The sequence below is a fragment of the Megascapheus bottae genome, chromosome 10, assembly GCF_031878675.1.
Source record: "Megascapheus bottae isolate mThoBot1 chromosome 10, mThoBot2.hap1, whole genome shotgun sequence".
NCBI classification, from domain to species: domain Eukaryota; kingdom Metazoa; phylum Chordata; class Mammalia; order Rodentia; family Geomyidae; genus Megascapheus; species Megascapheus bottae.
Window position 1 is genome coordinate 25989663 of NC_143518.1, and position 15289 is coordinate 26004951.

At 37.6% G+C, this 15289-nt stretch overlaps 1 protein-coding gene across 2 annotated transcripts in view; it reads left to right on the plus strand.

The window, feature by feature from the left end:
- Positions 1 to 15289, plus strand: part of Rc3h1 (ring finger and CCCH-type domains 1) — an 80004-nt gene that overhangs the window by 47438 nt on the left and 17277 nt on the right. For both annotated transcript variants that reach the window (XM_090340398.1, XM_090340397.1), the window contains exons 9-14: positions 289 to 401; positions 3907 to 4188; positions 5138 to 5352; positions 9865 to 10241; positions 10670 to 10837; positions 13026 to 13175. In XM_090340398.1, coding sequence (XP_090196524.1) covers positions 289 to 401; positions 3907 to 4188; positions 5138 to 5352; positions 9865 to 10241; positions 10670 to 10837; positions 13026 to 13175 — 1305 coding nt within the window. The remainder of the gene's footprint in view (positions 1 to 288; positions 402 to 3906; positions 4189 to 5137; positions 5353 to 9864; positions 10242 to 10669; positions 10838 to 13025; positions 13176 to 15289) is intronic.

Sequence of the window (15289 nt, forward strand, 5' to 3'; positions counted from 1 at the left end):
ACAGCACGACTTCTGGCTTTTTCTATGTATGTAGTACCGAGTAATTGAACCTGGGTCTTTGTGCATGCTAGGTGAGCACTTTACCACTAGGCCAAACTCCAAGCTCTAATTTTTTTTTTAATTCAGAACAATTTTTTCCAGCTCCTGTGCTCTGAATAGTTTAAGCATGAGATTTAATGCATAAATTAGTCACCTAGATTACAAAATAGTCAACTGGCAGCATAACATTAAACTTAGTTTGTTGTGGTGGCTTTTGCTTTGTGTGTCATATTTTTATTTTTATGTTAGCCCCCACAGCATAGTAAATATAAAACCTATATGTGTCGAGATATGAAGCAGAGAGGAGGATGCCCTCGAGGTGCCAGCTGTACATTTGCACATTCACAAGAGGAACTGGAAAAGTAAGTATGAAAATGTATGAGACTGAAGCTTTGGGATAAAGTCTAAGTAATGTGTTGACTTTGAGAAACAAAAGAAGAATAGTTGCGTTCTTTTCAATGAAGAGGAAATTTTTACAATTAATAAATAATGTTTTTTAAGTTTCTTTGGCATCTATTACACTGTTCTGCTTAGACTTTTATTCCATTATTCTAGAAACTATTTTATAATTAACAAAAAAAAATCTCAACATCATTTTTCACTACCAAAAGGAATCCTAAATTTGTAGTGATTTTTATCAGTTTTAACTATTATTTATCCATGCATCTATTTATTTATTTATTTATTTTTTGCCAGTCCTGGGCTTGAGCTCAGGGCCTGAGCACTGTCCTTGGACTTTCTCAAGACTAGATCTCTACCACTTGAGCTTCGGCACCACTTCCAGCTTTTTTCTATGTGTGTGGTACCGAGGAATCGAACCCGGGTCTTCATGCATGCTAGGCAAGCACTTTAACCACTAGGCCAAACTCCCGGCCCTATCCATGCATTTATTAAAGAACCTTGTACTTGTAAATAGATTTCTTTTCACTGTTAAGGAGGAAAAGGATGGAAGTTGATGGCCCTAGATTTTTTTTTTTTAGTTTTTTTTCCTTCTGTTAGATTTAGAATCAGTATACTTCATTTTATAGTAGCATCTGTTTAAATGGTCTTTGTACTATATTGTTTGTATTCACCTACTTTTAAAATAACTTCAACTTTTTATAGCTACTCAGTATCAGCATTTGGTAGAAGTTAGTATTATTAATTATGTAGGTAGGGTTTTTTGTTAGTATATTAAATGGCAACCTTTTCATAGTACACTTCAGCCTTTCTCCTTTTTTCTTATTTTTTTTTTTTGGAACAACCTCATCTCATGTTGTCATTGAACTTAGGACAGTAGTATTTGCTGCCATGCCTACCTTATTCTTTTGTTTTGCTGGTACACACTGGTTTGAACTCTTCATTTGATCAGTTTGCTTGTTCATCAAATGCTCTGCCATTTGAGTCACACCTCCAGCCCTGCTTTTTTTTTTTTTTTTTTTGAGATGGGGTCTCTTAAGATTTTTCTGCCTGACCTGACTCCAGCCCATGATTATGATCCTCTGACCTCAGCTTTCTCCATAGCTAGAATTATAGGTATAAGCTAGTTGAGCTCGGCATGTTCTTAATTTGTAGTTATTTTGAGAATATTTTTGAGAAAAAGTAGTATAAGTTCTAGAAATTGGAGTTCAAAAAATAATAAAAATATAAATGGCATGATTTGTGATGCTATTACAAATATTTATTTCAATGAATTTTGTGCTTTAATCAATGTCTTAAGCTTGAGATTTAATACAAAATACATACATGTATTCTCATTCATGCATGTACTTCTCAGATTGTAGAACCTTGGGTTTGGGTTTGGGTTTTTTTGTTTTTTCCTCTTTCCTTTTTGAATAGTACTTGTGATTTAAACTCAGGGCCTTCTACCTACTAGGCTGGCACACACTGCTGAGTTGCACCTTCCACCATATTTTTAGAGTAGATCTTGGTTTTTACCTGGGCAAGAAAATTTCTAGAAAATATTAAGTACATTTTGCTTCTTGCTTTTTTTCTTTTTTGGTGGGTCATAGGGCTTGAACTCTGGGCATGCGTAGGCACTGTCCCTAAGCTCTTCAGCTCAAGGCTACCACCATTTCCCTTCCCGTGGGCCTGGGCGTTTTCCCTGAGCTCTTCAGCTCAAGGATACCACCCTAGCCCTAGAGTAACTGGGCCTAGCCCTACTTCCCATTTTCTAGTGATTAATTGGAGATAAAAGTCTATGGTTCTTTAGTTCTTTAGTACCTGTGCTGGCTTTGAACTGTTATCCTCAGATCTCAGCCTCCTGGTTGCTAGGATTACAAGCTTGAGCCACTGCACCCAGCTTTTTTTCTTCTTTAATCATTACTGTAAAGGTGATGTACAGATGGGTCACAGTTTTATAAGTTAGGTAATGAGTACTTTTCTTTTTGGACTGTGTCACCCCATCCTTTGTACTCTTCCAGTTTTCCTTCCTGTTTCCACCCACAAATATAGTTAATTTCTGGGGTCACTTCTGTTGTCTTGGAGATGAGAGTCTCAGGGACTTTTCTGCCCTGGCTGGCTTTGACCATGATCCTCAGATCTCAGCCTCCTGAGTAACTAGGATTGCAGGTGTGAGCCAGCAGTGTCTCCTATAGTTCATTTTCAACATAGTGGTCTAGCGAGTACCATTGCTACATTTATTCACCCTTTCTTCATTTCTGTGCCTCTGCTTACATTCCCAAAGACAGACAAATGAATAAAACAAAAAGAAAACAACAAAGAAAAAAACCTTGTTTCTTTTTCCTGGAGTTCATTTCAATAGATAATATTTTATATGATCCGTGTTACATGGTTATTTTGCCTTTGTGTTCCTCCCCTAAGAGTATCCTTTGGTCTCATTGTCTATGAATGCCTAGAGTCCTGTATAATTTATCATGTCCTGGTGTATTTTAGCTTCTTGCCATTTGGCTTATCTCAGTTGACATGATTTGTTCTAGGTCCATTTATTTTCCTGCAATGATGTAATATTATTCTTTCTAATAGCTATATAAAATTCCATAGACTGTTTATACAACTTGGCTATTGTGAATAGTGTAGCAGTGAACATGAATATGCAAGTGTCATTTCATTATCCTGGCTTGTGATGTTCTGTGTAGATGCCCAGGAGTGGTATGGCGAGGTTGTAGAAGATCTGTTTAATTTTGAGGAACCTCCAGACTGCTGTACAGAGTGATTGTATTAGTTTACATTCACATGGACAGTGCAATATGGTTCCTTTTTCCCCACATCTCTGCCAACATTTATTATTCAAATTCACAGTGTTGGCTGATCTTACTGGGGTAAGGTGGAATCTCAAAGTTGTTTTGATTTGCATTTCTTTTATGGCCAGGGATATTGAGTATTTCCTCAAGCTTGTTTGACATTCTTCCCTCTTTTTCTGAGGAGTCTCTTCTTAGCTCCTTTGCTCTTTTAGTAATTGGTTTATTACCTTTGAGAGGGTTTAATTTCTTGAGCTTCTTGTTTATTTAGGATATTAGGCCTTTTCTAGATGTATTGCTATTAAAATTTTTCTCCCAGACTATCTTTCTGGTTTAGTAACTGGGTCCTTTGCTGTGCAGAAACTTTTTATTTTGCTGTAATTCCATTTGTCAAGTCTCTTTCCTATCGGCTGTGCCCCAGGGACTTTTCAAAAAGTTTCTGCTTATACCTATAAATTCTAGTGTTTCTCCTACTCCCTCTTGCCATAATTTGAAAGTTTGGGGGCATGACGTTGAGGTCTCTGATCGACTTGGGGTTGATATTAATGAATGAATTCATTTTCGTTTTCTGGATATCCGATAACTATATGGTTTCATTTCTGGGTCTTCTCATCTGTTCTGTTGATCCTCAGATCTATCTATGTGCTTGGCTTCTCTTTTATATTTAGCTTTTTTTTTTCTAATATAGATTTCGTAAAATGAACAAACGTCTGGTTCCCAGAAAACTCCTGAGTGCCTCCTTGGGTCAACTTAATGAGGTGGGCCTGCCTTCAGCAGCCATGCTTCCAGATGAAGGTGCAGTGGATCTTCCTGGTAGGAAACCTTCTGCTCTGCCAAATGGAATTGTATCATCGGGGAATGCAGTAACACAGCTGATTCCACGTGGGACAGATGCCAGCTATGATTCTAGTCTGAAGCCTGGAAAGATAGATCACCTAAGTAGTAGTGCTCCTGGATCCCCTCCTGACGTGTACGTTTTTTTGTTTGTTTGTTTGTTTGTTTTTCAGTCCTAGGGCTTGAACTCAGGGCCTGGGCACTGTTCTAGGACACTTTTTCCTCAAAGCTAGCTCTCTTGTCAATTGAGCCACAGCACCATTTCTGGCTTTTTCTGTGTATGTGGTACCAAGGAATGGAACTCAGGGCTTCGTGCATGTTAGGCAAGCACTTTACCACTAGGCCACACTCCTGACCCCTGTATGTCATTTTTTCAGAGTTTAATGTTGCTTCTTGATAAACATGAAGTAGACGGAAGAAGAAATAATCTTTTGAAGAAAAATAACTGCCTTTATTTTGTTGCCTTTTAGTTTGATGTTTTCAGACTAGTGATTTTTAAGAAACAGTTATCGTTGGATACAAAAAAAAAAATCAGTCTTTGCAATTTTTCTCTCTGTTGTTTTTTGGTGACAGTCCTGGGACTTGGGCACAGGGCTTGGATGCTGTTCTTGGGCTACTACTTTTGCTCATGGATAGCCCTCTATCACTTGAACTACAGTCCTTAAATCTCAGTTTCCTGAGTAGCTAGGATTATAGGCATGAGCCACCAATGCTAATAAATGCAATTTTTGTAGAAAGGATTTAGAATAAATTAGTTTCAAGAATAGTGGCAGTATTTTTCACGTGAAATAATTTATAAGTATTTAAACCAGGCACCAGTAGCTCATATCTGTAATCCAAAGTCCTCAGGAGGCTGAGATCTGAGCATTGTTATTTAAATCCAGCCCTAGCAGAACTGTATGTGAGACTTTTATCTCCTGTTAACCACCAGAAAGCCAGAAGTGGAGCTATGGCTCAAGTGATGGACCACTAACACTGCAGAATAAGTCCAAGACAGTGCCTGGGCCCTAAGTTCAAACCCCAGGACTAGCACACAAAAGAATTTTAGAGAACTTAAGCTTGCCTTGCACTATCTTGCTCCACAGGCTGGAATCTGTCCCTAAGAGTATTTCTGCCTTACCTGTGAATCCACATCCTATACCCCCAAGAGGGCCAGCCGACTTGCCTCCCATGCCAATCACGAAACCACTTCAGATGGTACCACGAGGTTCTCAGTTATATCCAGCACAACAAGCAGATGTTTACTATCAGGATCCTCGAGGAGCTGCACCACCATTTGAACCTGCACCTTATCAGCAGGGTAATAATCTTTCATTTATTTCATTTACATTTTTTAGGAGATATGAAAACTATGTAGGTAAGTGTGATTACTTACATAATAGCTTCTTTAATTAAGTACATTTTTTAAAACTTAAGAAACATAGACCATTATGAACAGATTAAATTGCTTTTTGCAGTTGAATAAGTTTCATGTATTTATTTTTTCTCCATATATTTTTTATTGTAGTTAATAGAAGGGTTACATTAAATTCACCAGATAGAAGGTGCATTACTTTACAAACATTGATACCCTTTCTCATGTCTTGGTCCCAATTTCCCTCCCCCCACTCCTACCCCTCATCTTGTTTTCCTCTTTCCCTATCTCAAATAACCAAATAAGCATATATACAATATATCAGATAACAAGGTGAAATACTATAATAATATGAGGTAACAAAGGGACAGCAAAAGAGATGAGAGATGACATAATACATTAAGGACAACAATCACTCATTATTTTATTTTTTTGCCATTCCAGGGGCTTGATCGCAGGGTCTGAGCTGTCCCTGAACTTATTTTGCTCAGAGTTAGCACTCTACCACTTAAGCTATAGCACTACTTCTGGCCTTTTCTGTTTATGTGGTACTGAGGGATTGAACCCAACAGGGCTTCTTGCATACTAGGCAAGCACTCTACCACTAAACCACATTCTCAGCCCTCTTCATATATTTATGTAAACCATGGAAATTTTCTGATTATAGGCAAACAGAATATATTCTGACAAGAATTTTTTTGGGGAGGAAGGGGGTGGTCATGGGGCTTGAACTCGGCCCGGGCGCTGTCCCTGATCTCTTCAGCTCAAGGCTACCTCCCTACCCCTGGTTCTGGGCATTGTCCCTGAGCTCTTCAGCTCAAGAATACCACCCTGCCCCTTGAGCCCCAGTCCCACTTCCTATTTTCTAGTGATTAATTATAGATAAGAGTCTCTGGTTCTTTATGTTCGGGCTGGCTTTGAACAATTATCCTCAGATATCAGTCTCTTGAGTAGCTAGTATAGGCATGAGCCACCGCACCCAGCTTCTGACCAGAGTTTTCTCAATTAATGAAAAGAATTACTGTACAGTTGATAAAATTAAAATGCACATAATATATTTTTTCTTTGTAGTTATTTTTCTAGGCCCTATAATAAATATGAACAAAATGCTGCATGTATGCCTTTTAGAGAGCTTATAGTATAAAATCAACTTAATAACAAAGAATAAGGGGTATGTAGTGGTACACACCTGTAGTCTTTGTTTTTGTTTTGTTTTGTTTTTTGTTTTGTTGCCAGTCCTGGGACTTGAATCAGGGCCTGAGTACTGTCCTTGGACTTTCTCAAGGGTAGAGTTCTACCACTTAAGCCACAGCGTCACTTCCAGTTTTTTCTATGTATGTGGTACCAAGAAATTGAACCTGGGTCTGTGCATGCTAGTCAAGCACTCTACCACTAGGCCAAACTCCTGGCCCCCACACCTGTAGTCTTAAGATGGCAGTCTGACTTACGTAGTAAAACACTCTCGTGAAAAGAAAGCAATAAAAATAGAAGACTGTATGCATAGATAATACATATAGTACATACATATGTGAAGTATTGATTGATCAATTTGGTTAGCTAATAGCACCATAAGAAATTGATGGTGGGACTCAAAAGAAATCATTGTAAACATGAAAAATCAAAAACACATCATAAGCCAAGTGCTAATGGCTCATGCCTGTAATCCTAGCTACTCAGGAGGCTGAGATCTGAGGCTCACAGTTCAAAGCCAGCACACGCACTAAAGTCTGTGAGACTCTCATCTTCAATTTACCACCAGAAAACCAGAAGTGGCGCTGTAGCTCAAGTGGTAGAGCTCTAGCCTTGAGCTGAGGAGCTCAGGGACAGCGCTTGGGCCCAGAGTTCAAGCCTTAGGACGCACAAAACAAACAAAAAGACATCATGGACCACATGTAGGAGTATACTCCCGTAATCCCAGTCCTTGGGAGACTGTGGCAGGATTGCAGGTTCTAGGCCAGCCTGAATAGTAAGAAAACTATTCCAGGGTGGGGGTTGAGGAAGGGAAATGGAGACAAAAACATAAGAAGGGATATCAGTCTGTGAGAAGTAATGCACCCTCTATCTGGTGAATATAACTGTAACCCCTCTATACATTGAAATAAAAAAATTATAAAAAAAAGAAAACTATTCCAAATGGAGAAATGAGGAGTAGAGAGATTAGCATCTAGAGTTAAGGAATAGTTAGAAAGCTCTTAATCCCTGGGCACTGGTGGCTCACACCTGTAATCCTAGCTACTCAGGAGGCTGAGATCTAGGGATAGATTCAAAGCCAGCCCAGCTAGGAAAGCTTATGAAACTCTTTTCTCTAATAAACTACCGCAAAAGCTGAAGTGGAATGTTGAGCAAAAGAAGCTCCAGGGACAGTGCCCAGGCCCTGAGTTCAAACCCCAGCACACACACACTTTTAATAATCAAGGTGTGATTATCCATACCTGGATAAGGATGATAATGGAGAAGGAATTTAGAAAGTATACAGACGCACAAAAATTGGCCAGATTTGATACTAATACAGTGCATGGAGTATAAAAGAATGTCATGACTAAGGTTTTACATGTATAACTTGTGAGTGGAATAAATGAATGATATTAAAACTATCGTAGGCAGTATATCCCATTATTTCTTAATGTGTTTATTGATTAAAGATGTCTTCCATTTACCTTTTCCCCAAGCATATCTTTTAATGTTGAATTCAACAGTTTGTGTTCAAAAGAATCATTTTTAATTGATACGTTACTAATGTATGTAAAACAGTAAAACTTGATTTTTATCTTTTCTTGTGACAATTTATTATGGATATAATTTCAGCTATTTTTGTTGAGATAGCCAATGTGTAATATCATACCAGTAACAGTTCAGTTGCAGATAACAGAAATTATTCTAACTGCATTCAACAAAATGAAAGTGTGGGATTTCAGTACTTTTTTTAGAAGTAAAAGCAGGCTTAAAATAGGTCTTCAGGAATGAGCCTCAGAACAGCACTGAATAACTAGCCTAAAAGCAAATCCATTCCCATGAAGAAACAGAATTAGGAAAGGTCTGTTATAATGATCATATAAAATATGACATGAGCACTCTTGAGTTGTTTCTGTTCTCTTTTCCTTTTGTATTGTTTGTTACTTTGTATTTGGGAGGGTAAGAGAGGAAGCATAAAACATGAAACAAGGATGAACAAATACAACAGTGATATTCACCAGACACTATGGAAAATGAACTGGATAATCTTATAGCTGGGGAGAGGAGGGAAAGATGGGGAGAGAGTGAACGAAGGGGGAAAATGGTTAAAAAAGAATTGTACTAATTGTACCTGCTTCATCTAACTATTATAACTCCTCTATGTATCAACACAACAACAATTTAAAAAAAAAAATACTTTTGTCCTAACTGTTGGTTCCATGCAGAATCTAGAAATTCAGAAGTTACTGGCCTAAGTGAGTTCTCAAAAACTAGAGCTGGGCTGGGAATGTGGCTTACTCTGGTAGAGTGCTTGGCCAGCATTCATGAAGCCCTGGATATGATTCCTCAGTACCACATAAACAGAAAATGCCATAAGTGGCTATATGGCTCAAGTGACGAAGTGCTCTTTGAATGAAAGAAGTTCAGGGACAGTACCCAAGCCCTGAATTCAAGCCCCAGGACTGGGAAAAACAAAAACCAAAACACTTTAAAGCCAAATAGTAGTTAATAGACTTGCACTAGCAAGTCTGTTACATAATGGGACCCGGCCTTGCAAGCATAAGGTCCTGAATTCAATCCCTCATACCACAAAGAAAGACTCTTTGTAGCCACATCTCTTCCCACTTGATTCAGTTTTGAATCCAGTTAATTCAGTAGAACTTGAATGTCAAAAAAGTTATTGTGAAATGTAATTTTTGGTTTTCCAATGTCCACATTGCATGAAAGCATTATAAAAAGAGCCAGTCAGCTATTGTAGAATATAAAGTTCTTTTTGGTGGGGTAAGGGACAGTAAATTGGTGGTAGCGTTGCTGAGAATTGAACCTAGCCATTGCCATGTTAGACAAGTACTCTATCACTGACATATACCTTTGGCCCTAACAATGGCTTTTTTTGTTATTTTTCATTTTATTTATTTATTTATTTATTTTGCCAGTCCTGGGCTTGAGCTCAGGGCCTGAGCACTGTCCTTGGACTTTTTCAAGGCTAGAGCTCTACCACTTGAGCCTCAGCACCACTCTGGCTTTTTTCTATGTATGTGGTACCGAGGAATCGAACCCAGGTCTTCACACATGCTAGGCAAGCACTTTAACCACTGGGCCAAACTCCTGGCCCCTTTTGTTATTTTTCATAAAGCTAAACCTAACTATGTAAGGTAGAAGAAAGTTTAGGAAAATGTCTAGATTATTAATATTTCAGTGCTTCAGAATTTTAAAAGGAGGAATCATCCTTGTGTAGGAAAAATAGGTTGGCTTATTGTTGTTTCTGGTTCTTTTACTGCACAGGTATGTACTATACTCCACCACCACCACCACAGTGTGTGTCCCGTTTTGTCCGACCTCCACCATCTGCTCCTGAACCTGGTCCTCCCTACTTGGATCATTATTCACCCTACCTTCAGGAACGAGTCGTAAACTCTCAGTATGGCACACAACCACAACAGTACCCACCTATGTATCCACCTCACTATGATGGCCGTCGAGTATATCCTGCTCAGTCTTATACAAGAGAGGAGATTTTCCGAGAAAGCCCTATACCTATTGAGATTCCACCTGCAGCAGTTCCATCCTATGTACCAGAATCCAGAGAAAGATACCAGCAGGTCGAGGGTTATTATCCAGTGGCTCCTCATCCAACCCAGATCAGACCTTCATACCCCAGAGTATGCTGTACTTTTTTTCTTACTCCATAGACTTAATTGCTTCTTGTGATTTCTTTTTGGCTTTTTTTTTTTTTTTTTTTTTGGCAGTAGGATATAACCCTTCACTCTGTTTTATGAAAAAAGTTTTATTTTTAATCTTTCCAAAATTTGAGTGGGTGTTTTTTAAAATTACTAATGGAAACCAGTTTGTATAATTTATTTGGTTAGTCTTATTACTAATTTTGTATCTCTTAAGAAAACGGGGATCTTTAGCAAAGAAAAATAAATTGAAATTTACCTCTTTGGGAGATCTTGAAATGTTTTGATGGGTTTTTCTTTTTGTTCTTTGTTCATGTAAACGTTATTTCCAGATCTTAAGAAAAGGATGATTAAGGAAGTAATGTTTCCTGAAATTCTTTGTCAATTTTAATTTATCTTTCCAATTTCAGGAACCTCCATATAGTCGACTTCCTCCTCCTTCACAACCCCACCCTAGTCTAGATGAGCTACATCGCAGAAGAAAGGAAATAATGGCCCAACTAGAGGAAAGAAAGGTTATCTCTCCACCTCCTTTTGCACCCTCACCAACATTGCCTCCTGCATTCCATCAAGAGGAAGTAAGCACATCATTATCAATTTGTTTGTGTCCTGTTCTCAAAGTTACAAAGATATTTTCCTATGTTTTCTTCCAAGGGTTATTTTATTTCACAGATCTACAATTTCTTTAGAAATGATTTTTGTATAGAATATATTAAGAGTTCTTATAACTGTACCATTTAATGATACGAGCTTCCTTTCCTCAGTGTCTTACATTTGTCTCCTTTCTCATCATTCTGTGACTGTACTGAATATGGTGACAGATGTCTACAGTCTCAGCTCTCAGGAAACCTAAGGCTGGAATATGCTTAGTTCAAGGCTACTGGAAACTATGTAGTGAGGCCCTACTTCAAAAAATAGTATTATTAGGTGTTTATACATGTTTCTGGACTCTTTTCTGTATTATTGGTCTGTTTCTGCCTTCATTCCAACATCACATTCTCTTAATGTAGTTTTAACTTTGGACATGTGTTGGTGTACATTTTCTAGTATTACTCTTCAAAAATCAGCATGCTGGGGCAGAGATTCAATTTGTGTTTCCTGACATATGTACAACCCTGGACTTGATTGCCACACCTTTAAGGAAGAAGTGAGAAAAGGAACAATGGGTAGAGGGAGAAGGAAAGGATGAGGAGAGAGAGTTTTGATTGGGATGCATTGAATCTCTAGGTTGTGCTGGTCAATACTAATAGCTGTTGGGTACATGTGGATATTTTGTGTATAAAGTATCCAAATTGAGATGTACTATAAACATAAAATATATACTAGCTTCAATTTAGTATCAAAGAACTAAAATATTTTGTTAATATTTTAAATACACGGTATATATTGGGTTAAATGGAATGTTATTAAAATTAACTTCATCTGTTCTTAATGTTCTACTAGAAAATTTTAAATTGTGCATATGAATTCATTATATTCCCATTGGATAGTCTCACTTTAAATTAATGAAGTAGGTAGTCACATATTCCCAATATCAAGTGTCAGTGAATATTATTTGGATGAGTAATAGTTTTTTGAATGAGAATCTTTTTCAAATGAGAATCTTTTTTTTAACTCTGGACCTGGGCTCTGTCCCTGAGCTCCTTTTGCTCTAGGCTGTCACTCTCCCACTTGAATCACAGCGCCACTTCTGGCTTTTTCTGATTTAGAGAGAAAAGTCTCATAGACTTTCCTTCCTGGGCTTACTACAAACCATGATCCTCAGATATCAGCCAACTGAATAGCTAGGATTACAAGTATGAGCCACCAGTGCCCAATTTGAAGTTTTATGTTTTATTTGTTACTAAGATGAGAAAAGTCTTGTTTGTTTGCTTATTTTGGTGCTGGTACCAGGGTTTGAATTCAGGGCTTCCTCACACTCTTGGTTTATTTGCTAATGACTGGTACTCTGCCACTTGAACCATACCTTTATTTCTAGCTTTTTGCTAGTTAATTGGAGATGAGAGTTTCTCAGATTTAGCTACATGGGCTAGCTTCAAACCACAATTCTCATATATCCTAGCCTTCTATATAACTAAGATTATAGCTGGCACCCAACAGGCATCTTATCTTTTTACTCAATGAGTCTACAGATTAGAATTTACTCAGTATGTAAACTGTTGGCTGGTTACAATGGTACACTCTTCTCTTGTAATCACAAGAGGAAGTCAGGAAGACCTTGAGTCCAAAGCCAGCCTAAGTTACGTAGACTGACCCCCTTCCTTCCTTCCTTCTTTCCTTCCTTCCTTTCTTCCTTTCTTTCTTTTTTCTTTCTTTTATTGCTATTGACAGAGAAGAATTTTTGGTATGCCTTCATTTGTTGTAGAGAGCATTTAAAGCAGTTTTTAATGTTCTTGTTTTCTTGAGCTATTATTGAAAGAAAAATTAGCTTAATCTAGCAAAACTATGATTGGATACAAGTTTCCTTAAATATTGACTTAATCTGATATAATGGTTCAGAATGAGTGAACATTCTCTCAGATGGTAGTTTGAGTCATGAAAAGATAGTAAAGTTGTTTTTCTACTTGCCAGTAATAGAACCTGGAAGCCAAAAATACCATTCATTCTTCACTTAAATTTTTTGTAGTGTCCAAAATCTATTATGACACTTACAAGTAAAATATCCACCATTATATTGCTTTAGTTTGATGTTCTGAAAATTTCTGTCTTCTCTGCTTGTTATTCAGAGACCTATTTCTTTTTATTTTGTTTTTTCTCCATCTGTAGTTTTTGGATGAAGAATTGAAGGTAGCTGGGAAATACAAAGGAAATGATTATAGCCAGTACTCTCCTTGGTCATGTGATACCATCGGCTCCTACATTGGAACTAAAGATGCAAAACCCAAAGATGTGGCAGCAGGCAGTGTGGAAATGATGGTATGTATAATGTCTAACTCATAAATTAATACAAATTAAGATACATTTATACTCATTAAAGGTTTAGGCACCAATAATTAAGCTTTTCTTCAGAGTTTAAGACCACAGGGTATACTCTGCATTTGATATAATTGAATTATTTTCATAATATCTATTCAGAGAAGAACATTACTTATATTTCTGAACAAGTAGTGATTTCCCTACAGTTAATTACAACCCTACTTTAATTATTTTATATAATTAAATGAGAGCTTAGATTTCTTCTCCAGGTAAACTAAAATCCTTCTTTGAAGTTTGAAGTTGAAACAACAAAGTTGAATCTAGTGAAAGTGTGTTTCTTTTTTTTTTTTTTTCTTATTTTTTTTGGTCATGGGGCTAGAACTCTGGCCCTGGCACTGTACCTAGTTCATTTTCAACATACTGTCTAGTGAGTATCAGTGCTTCATTAGTTCCTGTGCTCCTGCGTACCCTCCTCAATACAGATACTTAGATATAAGACAAAAAGTATAGAAATCAAAAACATTAACAAAGGGGGGGGTGGGGGGAAGGTGAAATAACAAAACTTTTATTTATATTTCTTGGAGTTCATTTTGATAAACATCATTTTATATGATCATATACACATAGCTGTTAAGCCTTTGTGATCCTCTCCTAAGATATTCTCCTTTGGTGTCACTGTGTGAGTGCTGAATTCCATTTAATTTATCATGTTCAAGTAATTTTTTTGTCTTTTATCATCCATTGTGTTTACGTATAGATTTTTTTTTTTTTTTTTTTTTTTGGTCGATCTTGGGGCTTGGACTCTGGGTCTGGGTGCTGTTCCTGAGCTCTTCAGCTCAAGGCTACTGCCCTACCCCTGAGCCACTGTACTACTTCTGCTTTTCTAGTGGTTAATTGGAGATAAGAGTCTCACAGTCTTTGGTGCGCAGGCTGGTTTTGAACTATTATCCTCAGATCTCAGCCTCCTGAGTAGCTTGGATTACAGACCTGTGCCCAGCTACTTTATAGATTTTGTAGACACAGTAAAATTACTGCAAATGAGGGAAACCATGTAATTTACATTTCTTTGGATCTGGCTTATTTTGCTTAATATAATTTTTTCTAAGTCTTCCCTTTTCCTTACTAATGAGGCAATATGCTTTCTGATGGAGACACAGAATTCTATTGTGTATATGTACCACATTTTCTTGATCTGTTCTTTCATTGAGGGGCATATCTTGGCTATGGTAAACAATGCTGCAGTAAACATGGTAGTGATGGTAGCTTTGGTGTGACCTAGTTTGTGGTCAATTGGATAAATGGCCAGGAGTGGAATTGCTAGGTCATAGGGAAGCCCATAATGCTAGCTCCACTCCTCCTTCCTCCTTAGGACACCCCTGAAGGGAAAGACACAAAGAGAATCTGGGATGAGCAGTTGAGAGTCAGCCCAGGGCCAGGATCAGCAGTTTAATTCTCTGCTTTCTTGTCAGCCCTGATGGCTGGCAGCGAGGATAATTTGAAATGAAATTTGTCGTCCAAAATTGTACTGGAGATGTTTAGAAGGTGCAGGTTAAGTTAACTCCAATTCTTTATACTCACAGATAGTCAGTCCAAAAGACAATAAACACCTCAAAATGATTTCTGTTTGGTTTCATAATACAGGATTATTTTTCCCTCAATATTTTTGTCTTTCTGTATTTAGTTGTCTTCAGGGTATAGTCTGCAAGCTAAGGAATCTAATTGTAAAACAACTAAGGTTTTACTTCTATGACTTGCAATGCAAGAGCTGCCTGGATTATATAAGTAGATTATAATGCGTGCCAGAGAATAAAGATAATGGAAAGGAGAAATAAAGGAAAGCTGTTGGATTTTTTGCCTTATACAGATACACCAATAAGAAATTATTAAAATTATAAGCTGTGGAGTCAGGCTGTTCCACTTAAATCCCAGCTCTCTCTCCTTCTAGGTATATCTTTAGGCAGGTTATTTAATTCTTACAGTCTCAGTTTTCTTGTCTGCAAACTAGGATAAAAAAAGTAAAACCACTGGACTCTGGTAGCTCATGTCTGCAATCCTAGCCACTTAGGAGGCCGAGATCTGAGGATCCCAATTTGAAGCTAACCTGTGCAGCAAAG